The sequence below is a fragment of the Ursus americanus genome, chromosome 3 (genome assembly GCF_024610735.1).
Source record: "Ursus americanus isolate L20-20 chromosome 3, mUrsAme1.1.p, whole genome shotgun sequence".
NCBI classification, from domain to species: Eukaryota; Metazoa; Chordata; class Mammalia; order Carnivora; family Ursidae; genus Ursus; species Ursus americanus.
Genome location: NC_142129.1, coordinates 95980221 through 95996497, shown reverse-complemented (window position 1 = coordinate 95996497; position 16277 = coordinate 95980221). Strand labels below are relative to the sequence as shown.

At 51.2% G+C, this 16277-nt stretch overlaps 1 protein-coding gene across 1 annotated transcript in view; it reads right to left on the bottom strand.

Annotated features, from left to right (window-relative positions):
- The window catches only part of ABCA13 (ATP binding cassette subfamily A member 13), a 368906-nt gene that overhangs the window by 88977 nt on the left and 263652 nt on the right, over positions 1-16277 (bottom strand). The window contains exons 49-53 of the mRNA XM_087861234.1: positions 15457-15511; positions 13549-13726; positions 11674-11789; positions 6246-6402; positions 1275-1528 (exon numbers count right to left, since the gene is read on the bottom strand). Coding sequence (XP_087717360.1) covers positions 1275-1528; positions 6246-6402; positions 11674-11789; positions 13549-13726; positions 15457-15511 — 760 coding nt within the window. The remainder of the gene's footprint in view (positions 1-1274; positions 1529-6245; positions 6403-11673; positions 11790-13548; positions 13727-15456; positions 15512-16277) is intronic.

Genomic DNA, 16277 nt, shown 5'->3' with positions numbered 1-16277 from the left:
TGGGTCACAGGGAGACGCACGCACTGTGAGGCCGACACAGCAAAGCGCATTTCCTCCCTATGTGCCTAGAATGTGTTATCTGACAATACTCTAGACACCTGTGCAAGCCGCCTTAAATCTCACTTAGAATAATAGAGACGCAGGGTGCCTGGGTGGCACAGCGGTTAAGCGTCTGCCTTCAGCTCAGGGCGTGATCCCGGCGTACCGGGATCGAGCCCCACATCAGGCTCGTCCACTATGAGCCTGCTTCTTCCTCTCCCACTTCCCCTGCTTGTGTTCCCTCTCTCGCTGGCTGTCTCTCTCTCTGTCGAATAAATAAATAAAATCTTTAAAAAAAAAAAAAGAGAATAATAGAGACGCGTGCGTGTGTGTGTGCGCATGGGCCACATTATATATCTACAAATACATACACATCAACATAACTATAAATAAAATATATATTATATACAATTATGTATTTACATGTGGGATATATGTAAATGTATTAATAAATGTTACATACATATGTGTGCATACATATACATATATACGCACACACGTATATATACATTCCTTGTGCTATTTGACGTTCATTGTCACCTAACAAAGAGAAGAACACAGCATTAATGGCAACAGGCAGGATCTGGCAAAGGGCAAGTGGTTATCAGTGTTGACCTTCCATCCATTCCTGCAAGAAGTTAAAGTCATTTAGCCATAAAAATTAATTATTTGAGGGGTGCCTGGGTGGCTCAGTGGGTTAAACCTCTGCCTTCGGACTCAGGTCATGATCCCGGGGTCCTGGGATCGAGTCCCATGTCAGGCTCCCTGCTTAGTGGGGAGCCTGCTTCTCCCACTGCCTCCACTCTGCTCGGGCTCTCTCTCTCTCTCAAATAAATAAAATCTTTATAAAAAATTAATTTATTAATTAGTTTTGTTATGGTATCAAGTAAATTCGTCCTAGACGCTACAATCAGAGTAAGAGGGAAACTGAGCAATTTCAAAGGGGAAAATTAAATAATTAGAACAATTATCCCGCAGAGGTTGGCACTTTATCTTTTGACATTCTCCTTCCTAGCTTTGGTGACTCACATCAATCAAAAAAGAAAAAGAAGAAAAGAAAGAAAGATGGAAAGAAAAGAGAAGAAAAAGCAACATAAAATCAAAATCTTCACTCATTAGCACCGTGGATCACAGGGATGGGACACATTTCTTGTCTTGCCATCTCCGGACGGAGCTTTCTCTCCCTCTTTGTTGAACAGGTGGCGCCCTTCTGGGCTGAGCCGTGCAGGACATACCGTGGCCGCTGCAGAAGGTCCCAGTGCAGCAAAATCCTCAAGAGGAGAAGCACCGTGCCTTGTGACGCCAACTGCACGAAGATCCAGCCCAGGAAGTTCATCTCAAAGGGGCTCACGTAGGAGTCGATGCCAAAGTTGTGGGTCAGGTCATATTTGATCTGATTATAGCAGAGTTCTATCAGCCCCTGACCCAGGCAGAACTGAGGGAAAATGGTGAAGACCCACTTGAGGACGTCATAGATGTTCTGTAAATTCTGTACAGTGAGAGAAAGGGGAAATATATCAAATGGAAAGCGGTTCACACCCTCCGTCTCCCCTTGTGGGTCCTGCGTCCAGGTCCCCCCTGCCCCAGCCACGCGGTGATCAGTGCAGATGGGCATCGAACCAGAGAGGATTCCTCTCAAGCCTCAGGTCTGGTGGTTTTGCCTTGCTGGGTGGTGGGCGTGCTTGGGGGCCCTCACCCACTTCTTCCTTCTGAGCTCTGCTTTTGGATGGGCATGTCTATCCTAAGCCCGTCCCGCGGCTGTACTTTGGAAGCACGTAACTGGTGTGTTTCCCACGCTCACAAGTGGAGAGGAATTCTGTCTCATGACACATCACGCCTAAAGCCTCACCCGCACCTGATTTAGGTGAGACCTCAGTAAAGACTCTCCAGTTGATGCCAGGATAAGTCAAGACATTAGGGGCTGTTGGATGGATTGGATGTATTTTTCCTGCAAGAAGGACATGACTTTGGGGGCTCATGGTGAAATGTTATGGATGGAATGTTTGTGCCCCTCCAAATTCACAGGTGCAGCCCTAACCTCCATAGTGATGGTATTAGGAGGTGGGACCTTAGAGACATGATGGAGTTAAATGGAATCAGGAAAACGGAGCTCCATGATGGGATCAGCGCCTTCCTGTGAAGAGTTAGAGACACCAGAGCGTCCCCTCTCTGCCGCATGAGGACACAGCAAGCAGGAGGTCGTCTCCAAGCCAGGAAGTGGGTCCTACCCAAGAGCTGATTCTACAGACACCTCGTGATCTCAGACGCCCAGCCTCCAGAAATAGCATCAGCTGGTCACGCCCCCCAGCCTGTGGCAGGTGTTACAGCAGCCCGGGTAAGACATACAGGTAACATCCCTACCCACAGGCCACACGAGTGTTCAAACAAGTGGACAATACTGGGAGCTGTCGCCATGAGCAGGTGAATAACATGCTAAGATGCCAAGGACAGAATTAGCATATAGTAAATGTTCAATGTATGTATTTGTGTCTATGCAATACGTTACAATTTAGTGTTATTACAAGAACAAGGTTGAATAAGGGAGCAGATGGAAAGAGAGAGCAAATAATATAAAATCACATAGAAAATAAAAATATATACGACAGGCTGCATATATTTGGACAATATCATTTTTAAATTAAATGTATATAAAAATTCAACATCTCCCATAAAATTTACTATTTTTTTTTACCATCTGGTGTTTTAAGAATGTTAGCTTTTTTTACAGTGAGATTAGAACTGTTACTATGTTAATCATTGTCCACTAGAACTTTCCGTAAAGGATCGTGTGCCTCCAACTTCAACGGAACTTCACTGCATTTCACTCCCTCAATAAATGTACAGAGTATTGAGAGGTAAACCCAGTGATCACTCAGGAAACAGGCTCAAGGGGGTGATGAATGTATTCAGGCCATATTGTGTTAGGGCTGGGACTCGACCCCGATAATTCTGGCCCAAAGAATAAAACCACTCCACCCAGGAATGCAGCCTTTGGAGAAAATTCACGGCAAAGTTGGTCCTTTGAGCTGACTTTTAAACACGGCATAGTTACTGTGGTGAAAGACCACAGAACTCCAGCTGCCTGGCAAGGCTATAGAAATAATCATCAAAAATTAGGCTCAGGGCCCCTGGGTGGCTCAGTCAGTTAAAGCATCTGCCTTTGGCTCAGGTCATGATCTCAGGGTCTTGGGATCGAGTCCTACATCAGGCTCCCTGCTCAGTGGGGAGCCTGCTTCTCCCTCTGCCTGCCCTCCCCCTGCTTGTGTGCTCTCTCTCTCTCTTTCTCTCTCTGTCAAATAAATAAATAAAATCTTAAAAACAAAAAGAATTAGGCTCACTGTTTTATAGTCATTCTCTCCTGTGTTCCAACTCGAAAATTCATCTGAAGAGTAATATTTTATAAGGGAGCAAAATCATGATGTGTACGTTGTAACATGACAGGGGATGTGATGTATCACAAATACTAAGGAAAAATGTACCAAATCATCAATTATATATTTCATCCTAGACAATGTCCAGTTTTCCCTTATGACCAAATGGACAGCTTAACTTATATAAATGCGGTCTTAAATAACGTGATTTGGGAGCAACAGAAAATTCAACAAAGGGATATGAATCGTTCCTTTACGGCTTATTGTTTTTTGCATAGAGACATGGAAAAAACACGAACGCTCCGTCTGATTTTTCCTTTAACTCTTGTCCTGACTATCAACCACTCTTTATAGATTTCAACCAGTCCTAAAGGGGCTTATTAATCCCAGCTTTTATGAAACTGTGTCAGTCCCTGAATCAAATAATATGCCACATGAAAGCATCTTCTCTCGCTGGTTATAATGTAGAAACAGCAGAGTATAACAGCTTCCGACTCAGGAACTGGGAACTAAGGAACAGACGTAGTAATGGTGTAGTAACGATAAGGACTTCAGATCTGCCTTAAGGAATTCACAACTGTCCCTATTCCCGTGCGAACAGAGCTGTCCACAATGCATGAACACTGAAGGAACAAGTAATCCGCACATATGAAAGGATATAGCTGCACAAATTCAGAGAATAACAATCCATAAATGTCCAATTTAGGATAACTGTGAATTGATGAAGTATGCAAAGAAAGAAATTACTGGAACTATGAGTTACTCCCCTCTGGACGTCCCTCTCCCTGCAGCCGGGAGATCCTCACCGGTGGGAAAGGAAGATGTTTGAGATGGTAAGTTAGAACTCAAATGCATTTTCTATAGAAATCAGCTTAAAAATTGTGATTTGGTGGGGTGCCCGGGTGGCACAGCGGTTAAGTGTCTGCCGTCGGCTCAGGGCGTGATCCCGGCGATCTGGAATCGAGCGCCACATCAGGCTCTTCTGCTATGAGCCTGCTTCTTCCTCTCCCACTCCCCCTGCTTGTGTTCCCTCTCTCGCTGGCTGTCTCTATCTCTGTCGAATAAATAATAAAATCTTTAAAAAAAAAAATTGTGATTTGGTAAAAATGAAAATGCCCCGAGCACATCACAGTTTGGACACACGATGGTTAATAATGGTTTACTGGCTCGTAAGGCCAATCTGAGAATCTAGTCACCCTGGATTGATTCTATAAGAATGTATTTATTGCTCTATAGCTTACGAGTGAAGATCTGAAATCACCCATTTACGATGTTGGGTTTCTTGAGCAAACAGTATCAAAATAAAGAGCAAAGGAAAAGAGAGACCTTAGCAAATGATAAAATGTCTCTTTTTACTTGTGAACAACTGAGCTTGATCCATGTTTCTGCAAACAACCTCCAGCCTTTGCTCTCTGCCCGCATAAGCAACACTGTAACTGGACACTGACGTTACAGACACAAAGGCTCCCGGGTCATCTCCTCTCTGGGTCCAGGTGATCCCGACTCCTTTTGCTTTTGTCCTGTGACCCCGTCCCCTAGAACTTTCCCTTCCCACCAGAAGGAGTGTCTACCCTGTGTCTGCCTTCCTTCCTCCTTAGTTCACGGGGATCACTCCGAGTGGCCCCCACCCTATCAGAGATCCGTAGGGCTGGGAGGGAAATCGTGCGCTGCCCCTACCACCCTCCAGGTCCTCCTGAGGCTAAAGCCCGATAACCGTATTGGGGTTTTCTACTTAGAGGCCAGACACATAAATACAGATTAGTGTCAACACTAGATCTGCAAAAATCACCAAAACAGATTGTTTCCTTCCCTGAATGCATAATGAATGTTTCCGTACTTAGGGCTTCCACACAAACGTGGGGCATAAAACTACGAGCCACACTGGAGAGTGGGCCATCTCTACAAGCCCAGGGCTGAGCAAGCGAGCCTGCCCTGATGAGGCTGACCTCTATCGTCCCCGACAGCACCCCCGACTCAGAACTGGGAGGTCTGGGCCTTTCTCAGGCTACCTTCTCAGACCACTAGTCAATCAAACACCAGGACGACTAAGGAATTGGGGTCCAGGAAGACAGAGAGCCAGAAGGGACAGTGGTCAGAGCTGACAGCAGAGAGCAGGGATGAAAAGGACAGAAAGAAGGGGATAGAGGACAACGCAACACTCTGATTTCTGTCCCCAGGGGTAGCTCACCGGAAGCAGAGGAGGAGTTAAAGCAGACAAGACCCAGGCAGGCTTCAGGGGGAGAAGGCGGAAGGGAGCACGGAAGGGACAGAACTCAATCTAGCTGGACTGAGACGCCTGCTGGGGATCGCACCCAAAGTGACTCGCTAATGTGAACACCTGCCGGAGAGAGGGTTCTTGGAGAGGGATCCCCTCACCCTCTCCCTGGGCGAAACGGAGCCCCTTCTTGGGCAGCCCTCTGCTCTGACGGTCTGAGAGTAGCAGAACTAGGTATGTTCCAGGGCTCACAGGGAGGACGGCAGAATGGGCCCGATCATCCGGCCCTCCTGCGGTCGGAGCGCGTGCTCGGCCACGGCAGCCAATCCCACCCCGCAGCACGTGATCCCAGAGAGACGGATCTGCCCCCTACTCCTGTGACACCGGGATATTCATCCACCCTCCCGACCGCCGATCAGGAACTCCTCAACAAACAGGGAGCCCAAGCTCAGCTCTCACAACGGCACCATGTTTGTGTCCACCCGGGGCGGGTTCTCTTTCTGGGGGCTAAAGACAGTGGACAGTAGCTCGCTTTCCTTTGCTTGCAGCTGGAAAAGCAGCAGAAGGGGCACGAGCCAGCATCCCCGCTGCCCTGAGAGGCGCGGCTGGAGCCCACTGACCTGAGCTTTGGAGACGATGGCGAGCAACCTGGGCATGGTGGTCATCAGCATGGTGCAGAGCCCGAAGATGAAGTTCAGGGACACGTACGAGATGAAAGCCACGTCCGGACTCGAGAAGATTCTGGACATCAGATACATCCACGGGAGAGTGGCATATCTACGGAATACAGTGAACAGCCACGTCTGTCTTCTTGGAACATTTATTGGTATAAGGACAGAAGCGTGGATGAGTTTTGTTGATCTGCTCATTTTCCCTCCGTTAGTGAACAGAATCCCAGTTTACAACAAATCGCATGGTGTTCTCTGAACACAGAGCACATGGGGGTGGCTCCAGGAAGCACTGAGGATAATGGCCGCAGCGCTGGGGAGGGTCAAGAGCTGGGCCACGTGGGCACCTGCCCCTGGAGCTCCGTGAGCTGGAGGAAGTCTGCGGACGCCCCCCCCCCCCGCCCTTCCGCCAAGGGGGCAAGCCTGGCTCTTGCGTCTTCGCTCTGGTTCTCGTGAGTAAAGCACAAACAGTTCCTACGTCTGGAAGTGAGAATCAAAAGCTGTGAAGAATGGAAAGCAACTGAGCTCTGTAGGAACTGAAGGCGTGAAAGGGCACCTGGGTGGCTCGGTCGCGTCTGACTCTTGATTTGGGCTCAGATCACGATCTCGGGGTTGTGGGATCGAGCCCTGTGTTGGGCTTTGCTCTCAGGGCAGAGTCTGCTTGAGATTCTCTCTTTCCCTCTGCCCCTCCCCCTGCTTTCTCTATCTCTCAAATAAATCTTAGAAAGAAAGAAAGAAAGAAAGAAAGAAAGAAAGAAAGAAAGAAAGAAAGAAAGAAAGGGAAGGAGGGAGGGAGGGAGGGAGAGAGGGAAAGCAAGCAAGCGTGAGGGTAAAACTGGAAAGCTTCCTTCTCGGCATCTGCTCCACGTTGGGCACTGCCCTGTGGGCACCCACGATGTGCCCTCATCCTCCTCCCTCTCCAACAGCCTGGGAGGCAGGTGCTGTGATCCCATTTTACAGACGGGGAGGGATTCACAAGGCTGAGAGACGCCAATGGAGGCTCTGCAGCAGACAGCAGGTGAGGCTGACTACGGGTTCATTTCTGTGTGGTCGCAAAGCTGGGGAGCAAGGGGACTGATGGTCGACGCAGCCCCCCCACGTGTCCGATGGCACCAGGTTCTAAGAAAACCCCCCACCATGCTCCCCCCATGCACACATCTCTCTTCCTTCATATCCTGGAGCCAGGTTGCCTGCATGGCCCGCCTCCCACGGCGTCTGTCAGAGAAGCACAGTGCCCCAGTCAAGGACATGGGTCCTGGAGTCATGGTTCCAAACATGGGCGGAGAAGTTGCTCGCTGTAATTCACAGTCTTCGTCCCATGTCCCCCAGGTGCTCTTGCACACTCGAGGCAGACCTGTCACCGCTTTCCTAATGTGACTTAGCGGTTGCACCTGAAATCCTTCAGCGCCTCCTGAATGCCTGGGTTTCCTTCTACGTTCGCTGGCTCTGCCATGTGTGGGACTCCAGATGGTGGCAGACGGGCCCGGCCCTGAGATGGGCTATGATTCTCCTGTAGTTTCTTCTTCTACAGGAATCGTGGCATCAGAATGAGTCCTTGGGTCGAGGGATTCATCCTCACGTTTCAGAAAGTACAACACATATACTATCACGCATGAAATCGTGCGCTGTTTCGGAAACTCCTGTCAACAAAAATCTGCCCGGTAACTCGGGCACGATGGAAATTATTTTAGAAGGTACACGGTGGAGGTGAGAGCTTGTAAGCAATTATTATTCTTAAAGAGTCGCTGTACGGAATAATCAAATTATCGTTAAATAGTTACCCAAGAGGTAGGTCATGAGCCCTCGGTGCTTTGAGTACCAAGCCCTGCATCTGAAGGAAAGCCCTGCCGAGGACTCAGACCCCACACACCTTTGCTGTCCCTGCTGGGGCCGAAGTCAAGTGTGACCCTCCCTCACGCACCTGCCTGGACAAGCAATTGAAACAGCAGCACTCAAAGCGTTGTTTAGAACGGAAATGTGTTAGCCACAATCTGGCAGTCAAATCTTGGGGCAGCTCCAACGGCCATAAAATCCCCCCTCAGAGTGAACCCGAAATCGCTTAAAACTTCTGATCCAAACTCTATCTTCTGGAACGGTTTGTGACAAGTCGCTTTTCTCTTCCATAGGACAGCTCTTGAGGCAGCTGAACAGAAACGCCATGGTCTCCATCCGTCTCTAGCACAAGAGACCAGGTCTCTCTTGGTTCCTTACAGACGTGGCATCCCGCCAAGTCTCTCGGTTAAACCTGGCGATGGGGCCTTCGGGGCGTTTGGGAAGGACACCAGACGAGGCGTGTGGCGTGGTGAGGGTGGCACCAGGCACAGAGGAATGCTGGGCATCACAGTCAGGAGGGCAATCCAGGAACATGACAGCTCCCTATCCCACTCGGAAGCCCCGATGCCCTCATCGGAACGATAGGGACCCGCCAACGAATCTTTTTCCACTGGTTCCTGCCATTGGACGCTATTCCGGTCAGTGTCTTGTGACTCAGTACGGAGAGTTTCCATACCGGTTGTTCTGTCACTGAGGTGTTGGACAAGCAGACCAGGGTGTTATCTATTTAAGCAAAGAAGAAATCAGCAACAACGCCACCGACTGACCACCCCAGCCCCCAGCATCGAGCTCCCCGAGTCAGGGAACGGTCTTTGGGTGTGGCTTTCTGCCCGCTGTGCTTTTTTTTTTTTTTTTTTTTTTTTTTGGCTACATGTTCATCAGTCACCTTTCAAATACTTGGTTCAAATCAACATACTGGCAGCTCCAGGATCCCTATCTTTCTTTCTTTCTTTCAGAAAAAATTAAATGGGGAGCACCTAGGTGGCTCAGTTGGTTATGTGTCTGCCTTCGGCTCAGGGCATGATCCTGGGGTCCTGGGATCGAGTCCCACTCAGCAAAGAGTCTGCTTCTCCCCTTGCCCTTCCCCCTGCTTGTGCTCTCTCCCTCTTTCTCCCTCAAATAAATAAAATCTTTTTAAAAAAAAAAAGAAAGAAAGAAAGAAATTAAATGGGCTCCTAGAGCATAATTTATTTTTTCATGAAATCTACAGTGGCTTCTAACAATCTCTACTTTCATTAAGATACTATGGAATATTTTGATGACTTTAGCACTTACTGGCCAGTGGCATGCTGTTCGCAATCCTTCCAGAATTTGTGGGCCTTTCCTCCCTTTGAAAGCTGGCCTCTCCCCTAGTGAGTGAATTTTCTAGGACCCGAATCAGGACTCTGTGGCCTTGTGTTCACAAGCCGTAAGCACCAAATAATCACCAAATATGTTCTTGCGGTTTCAACATCTTATAGAAGCTAGATTCTCTTTTCTTTCTGTCATTCTTCTCCTCTTTTTGATGCTAATTCTCCTCACTTTCCAGCTAAAATATCAAGTTTTCCTGGCTAGAAAAAGCAGGAATATATATTAAAAAAAAAAAAAAGATACCTGTCATCGGCTTTTTTTTCTGTTGTCTCTGAGACTCTATGCCCTTGTCTGACTCCTATTTTCTTAGGATTCCGAATCCCATTTAATTGCAAGCCCTTTTCATGCCTGAGATGTCCTCGGGTTGCTGGGCACTCTGGGGGCCAGCTTTCCGGAGACTGTCCTCGGGGTCCCTGCACCTCCCTCCTTGGGGGTGGAGGGGTGAGCGGACGCACCTGCCGCCCTGGGCTCAGGAACACAGCAATGGCCATGCTGCGTTGGATGCAAGGCAGGGCCCAGTAAGAGAAGAACCACCGTATAAATGAGACCAAACCCATGGCCCCTGGGTTGTGGCTCTGTGATCCCAGCCAGCCGCCCGGGGCCCTTCTCTGCCAGGGTCTGCCCACCCTCTGACACCGTCTGCTGTTTTCAGACCCCTCAGTGCATCTGACCGTAGGATTCTTCCCCAGAACTACACCAGCCCGGCTGGCCCAAGCTCTCAGTCAAAGGATCCGTGAATCTCCCGGAATTCTTCAGAAAATGCCGTGGCCGCACACGTGGCCAGGAGTCTGGGCTTCATCCAGACTCCCAAAGGTGCTCACGAGCCAAACAAGCTTCGGGACTCCTCCTCAAAACACCTGGCTTGGGAGCTTCTCACCACTGGATCTTGTCTGTTCCCTTACGTTAAATTCGATGACCTCTGCTTTCGTAAAGTTCACAAACGACGTAGGGCGAAGTCTGTTTCATCACACCATCAGGAACCACGACAACACCGTCCACTCAACGGCACCCACACACCGAAACCAGACCCTTCCCTGAGAAGCAGGAATCCACGTGCACAGCCCTTTGCATCTGGGAACCCAAATTTCCAACTGCACAGTAGACAGTTACGACCATCAGCATTTTCATAGCTTAGGACACAGTATCCTCTGAACACCAGCCCAGTTCTCATAGTAACAACGTGGCCAGGATTAATTAACTGGGACCCTTCGGCACTCACTGAACAGATCTGAAGCCTGCACAATGCAAGGAAGTCCGGAGGGAGTCATGATTCTGCCCAAGGCCACAGAGTTCGTGAGTGGCCATACCATGAGTCCTACAAAGATCTGTCTGTCCTGTCGGTCTCACTCTCCCCCCGAACTATCCATCCATACAGTCTTCTAATGATAATATATGCTTGTTTGTGTTATATTCTGTCCCCCAATTAAATATTTGGGGACACTGACATCACTGTGAGCTGTGTACAATCATTTTACTTGTCATCCTTGGCTTCAGTAAAGCAGGATGCGGGGTTTTCAAAAATTCTCCATCTCATATAATAAGTATGTTCGCTATCTTCCCTCCTCTTAGCAAGTCTCTCACACGCTCAGCCCAGATAGAGACATATGGCCACCGTGTAAGAAGACACGAAATTATATACTTTTGATACCACGTGCGTACAACTTGGGACCACTGGCAATGGTCCTGCTGAGGGTGTTTGAAATGAGACGTGTGTACAATGACTTCTCTGCCTTTGCTGTTTTCCCCTGAGAAAAGTGACAGCAGCGATGACGGGCCTTTCCAGACCGCCACTGTCACAGGAGAGGGACGATGTGCCAGACGCGGGCGGGGCTGTGCGACAGTCTCGCCTCTGAAAGGCAATTTTGGAGCTGACTGGATTACGTGTTTAAGCTCCAGATTAATGTCGGCGTGAGGACAGTCGAGAAGCCGCTTGCCCCCGCCTGCGTCCCGCAGACAGCTGGAGGGCCTCCCGGCGACAGCCCGCGCCGCCTCCGTCCCCGCCCTGCCGCCCGCCCTCCTCTGCGGGGCATTCGTCCACCTGCTCCAGCCCGTCCGCAGCGCGGCCCTCACAGAAGCAACATAATTGCTTGCAGAGAGAAAAAATCATGCAGCCGGCAGCAGGTTCAAAGCCATCCCGGGGGGGTTTCTCTTCCAGAAAACAAACCGTAATTCTGCAGCCGTGTTTCTCATCACATACCCGAAAAGCGCCAGCAGGAGGGCCGTGGCTGCCAAGTTCTCGCGGAAAGTAAACGCTGTTAACTGGAAGGCGACAATGATGGTGACACACAGGCTCACGGAAACCAAGTAGAAGACCTGGGGAAGACAAGGAACAGGGGAAGGTGTCCCATCTCGGCTTCTGCGGAAGTGGGGGGTTCCTAGTTTGCAGATGACACACAGGCAGCAGTGGGGGGGGCCAGGGAGGCCCAGCTCTGGCTGGACTGTGTGCCCCCCCCCATGCATATGCCAAACCCCCTGGACCTCAGAATGTGACCAGGTCTAAAGACGCGCCCCTGAAGGGGTCACAAAGGTAAATGAGGTCCCCAGAGCAGCCCTGGTCTAACAGAACCGGTGTCCTTGTACGGGGAGAACATCGGGACACAGACACACATGGGGAGGACACGCCATCCACACGCCCAGGACAGAGGCCTCCAGAGGAACTGGTCCCACCATGCTCAGTTCTGGGACGTCCAGCCCCCAGCACTAGGAGGGACAGACGTCCGCTGTTCCAGCTGCACTGGGAAACCACCACGGCCAACATTCCCCACCTCCACGACCTTCCAGGAGATGTGGCCTCTGTCCACTCCAGCACTCAAGGACAGGCTCCTCACCTGCCTTCCGAAACCCCCCCAGGTGCCCTCCCCGGGGCTCCCACACCCCAGCCGCTCTCCTCCTGGGGCCTCTCATGGAGCCCTTCCTCACGTGGACTCCATGGAGTCCTTCCCTGACCTCCTGGTTTAAGTCCTGCTTCCTCTCGTGAGAATTAAAGCTCTAGAAGGGCAGAGAACATCTCTGCCTTGCTCACGGCTTTATTCCCTGCACTGCGGACACACCTTGCCCCTGTGCAGATCCCCCAAAATATCCATTAAATGAGCGATCATCCAGAAATGATTGGATGAAGATGGAAACACAGTCAACCGGGAAGGAAATAATCCTCCCTGCCCTTGAACCCCCAGGCAGACATCACAGGGTAAAGAGGAGCCATATTTAGTGGCAGGGACAAAAGGATCATAAAGTCCGGACTGCGTTAAAGAGGGAGACTGGCTGGGGCCTGGGAGACTTTGGGTCCCCTCTCCCCCTGGGTCCTGGAAACCCGCCCCCACCTTGCAGGCTCTTACTGTCCCAAAGCCTCCGCGTTCCCTTCCCCGGGGAAAGCTGGGGTCACTGTATGTCACCACACAGAGGGCATGGCGGTGCGGCATACCGGTGTATTGAGGACAGACTATCACTTCCCTACAGCGTGGACAGCTCCAAGCAGCCAAGAAAGTAGCCGTTGGCCTTGATTCCCGTTAAATGCCTGGAAGTCCAAGCAACAGAGGGCACTGCTGTTGTCCTCTGAGGACGGAAGACAGTGACCTGCAGGGCGTCCATCCCCTGGAGAGCGATATCCCTGCAGAACCAGCCGGGCCGAGGTCACCCTGGAAGTGGCTATGCGTGTGCCTGGCAGGTCAGCGTGAAGAGCCTTTATCCTGTCCCCTCCCACCCCCTTGAACAGAGCACATTTAGTATGATTAGCATGTCACCCTTCCCGGTAAGACACTCCACATGTCTGGGCAGGTCCCTAAGCTCCCAGAGCTCCAGGGTGTGGCTGGGCCGTCCTGTGTGTCATGAAGCCATCCTGAATGACGGATGAAGACAGCCTGACAAGTTCTTACCAGTAAAGTAATCCCTTCTTCTGGGGACAGTGTGAGGCGGCTGCTTCCTACACTCACACGCATGCACACACGCACACACACACATGCACGCACACACACATGCACGCACGCACACACACACATGCACGCACACACACACATGCACGCACGCACACAGACCAGGGGCATGAGGCACAGGGGACATCGTTCCCAAATCCTACCATGTCATACAGGAAGTTCGTGAGCCAGTACGTTCTGTAACCCAGGCCACTGATGTGCTGCAGCCTCTTGGCTCCGGTCACCCTGTCCCTCACCACGGAGCTGCCGAGTGACGCAGACAGGATGGAGAACCCCAGCACGATGCAGAGGGCAACGCCACACTGACGGATGCTCTCCAGGCTGCGGGCAAAACAGAGCAGCGTGTCAGGTGTCACACAAAGGACACGGGTCTCCTTTCCCTTGGTAACCAACAGCGACGAGGAGAAGAGCCGAGAAAACCACTCGTCGGGCACTGATGATGGGCAGGCCACACTGACGAAGCACATGGAGTCTGTCATTAAATCCCCTCCACGACTTTCAGGCATGGATTTTTGCTCCCCGCTTCTAGAAGACGTAACTGAGGGGAGCAGAGTTCAGGGACATTTCAGAGTCTGCCCATCTCAAGGTTTACGCGTGACCACGGAGCCCGACTCCCCAGTTAAAATGAAAGACATCCTCAGCATGGGGTCCACAGGGATCGGAGGCCTCTGCCCACGTCGGGACACCTGTCCATGTCGGGACACCTGTGTGGATGGGGAAGGGGCATTAACTCTAGCTTCACAGATGGCTGGCCCACCTCTGAATATCGTCTCTCAGAACATCAAAATGACTTTGAAATAGAGGGAGGTGCCCTCGTACTGATCGACACCACGCACTTTCTCGGTCATGTTTTCATTGGAGCGCCACCCAGTCACCCCTCCAGTCATGCCCAGCACACATGCGGTGTCTCAGGTGGCCGAGGTAACGAAGGGGCTCATCGAGGACTGTCCACTGCATGGCACCTTCTTTCCCTCAGCGAGCCCACAGCCAGAGCTGTGGCCGGTGTCAGAGACGGCTAAAGGGGGAAGCTGAGAACGAGCGCAGGGACAGGAGGAGAAACCGCTTAGTGCTTCCTACCATATTAACACCTCAGAGAGAGGATGCCTGTCAGGCACATCTGTGTCTCCGACTCAGTTTGGTAGGTCCTGGGAAGGACACAAGCGATGCTAGCTGAGTGTTCGGGGAGTCAAGGTATATGCAGATTTTCAACTGCGTGTAGGGTCAGCACCCCAGCCCAGCTGTTCAAGGGTGCACTGCACAAATTCTACCTACTCTTGATGTCTGACCAAAGCTTTGTCATCGGTGCGAAAGGGAAGGGGGGTGGGAAAAGGAAGAGATAGGCAGAAACGTCCTACGTCTTCTCGGCAGCGAGAACTAACACTTCTGAACAGGAAGAGAGCTGGCATTATCACCACGAGGAAAGTCTGGCATGAGAAGTTCTCCACGAGGCCTCACTACACGAATGCCGTGTTTATGACTGTACCCCAAGCACCTGGCTGGCTCAGTCGGTGGAATGTGTGACTCTTGATCTCGGGGTCGTGAGTTCAAGCCTCACATGGAGTAGAGAGACTACTTTAAAAAAATCTTTAGGGGCACCTGGGTGGCTCAGTTGGTTAAGCCTCTCCCTTCAGCTCAGGTCAGGATCTTGGGGTCCTGGGATCGAGCCCCGTGTCGGGCTCCAAGCTCAGCAAAGAGTCTGCTTGAGATTTTCTCTCCCTCTGCCCCTTCCCCCATTCGTATTGTCCCTTCCATCTCTGAACTAAATAAAATCTTTAAAATAGATTGTACTCCAAAAAAGCATCTGTAAGCTTCAGGGAGATCATGCCCTTAGAACAATTTTGACTTAGACAATGGGGTGTATGATGTGCTCATCTGTTTTAAACTCAATCAATGCGCGTTCTCCAATAATCACAGTGTTCACACTCGGCAAAGAAAAGCCCAAGCCAGCATCACTCGGGGCAAAGGCAGGAGGCAGCCCCAATCCCCCTAAGCAACCCAAAGATTCTGTCCCGTGGTCAGGTCCACCCTCCCCCAGCGGTCCTTCAACTCACATCTTGTCCTCGTTCAGCAAGGCCCCTCCGTACGGGTGGCTGTACAGTGTTATTCCTGCAGGAGACAGATGGGAGAAGTGAGCCCGCGAGCCCTCTACCCGCACGGCGGCTCCTGGCTGTTCAGCCCAGGCCCGCCGGCCCTGCCCGAGAAGGGCACACGCCACCGTTCTTCTCGCCGGTCTGTGCAGGGACTTTGCAGGTGCCAGGAAGAGCCCGCACATCTTCAACGTGCCTCAAGTGACAGGTGCTGTGCCGACATTTTATGATCTGAGCCTCAGAAGCATCCCTGGGGCATAAGTAAGACATTAGCCATATTTTGCAGGGGGGAGACACTCAGCAAGACGACGTAACCATATGCAAGGGGATCCCTGGATGGAATGCAAGGCAAAACTTGAAAATCCGCCTCTCGACAAAGCCAGGTCTAGACAGACAGAAGAGTGAACCATTTCCATGGTCCAGTTCTGTGCGTGGGGCTGCTTGCTGGATTTGCTCTGCTGGCCTCTCGGGGCTTGTGCATTCACGTGCGACATCAGCTGGTATGGAGAAATCGCCGCCAACGGATCCGTTATAACGGTTTTATCATAAAGGCGGCTCACGACCTCACACGGCACGCCACCCCCACCCCAGCCAGGGCGGGCCCACACTGCACCACCGACTCCACGACCTCAGGCCAACGACGGCCTGTTTCAGATTGTCGTCCAGCATCAACCCGGACAGTGCTCCCTTCTCTGATTGGCTGTGGCGGAGCTTAGAGTGTGGCCACGCGTGGAGGCCACGGCAATGGGCAGGACATCCTAGCCCCATTTCCCGGGCCACTCTTG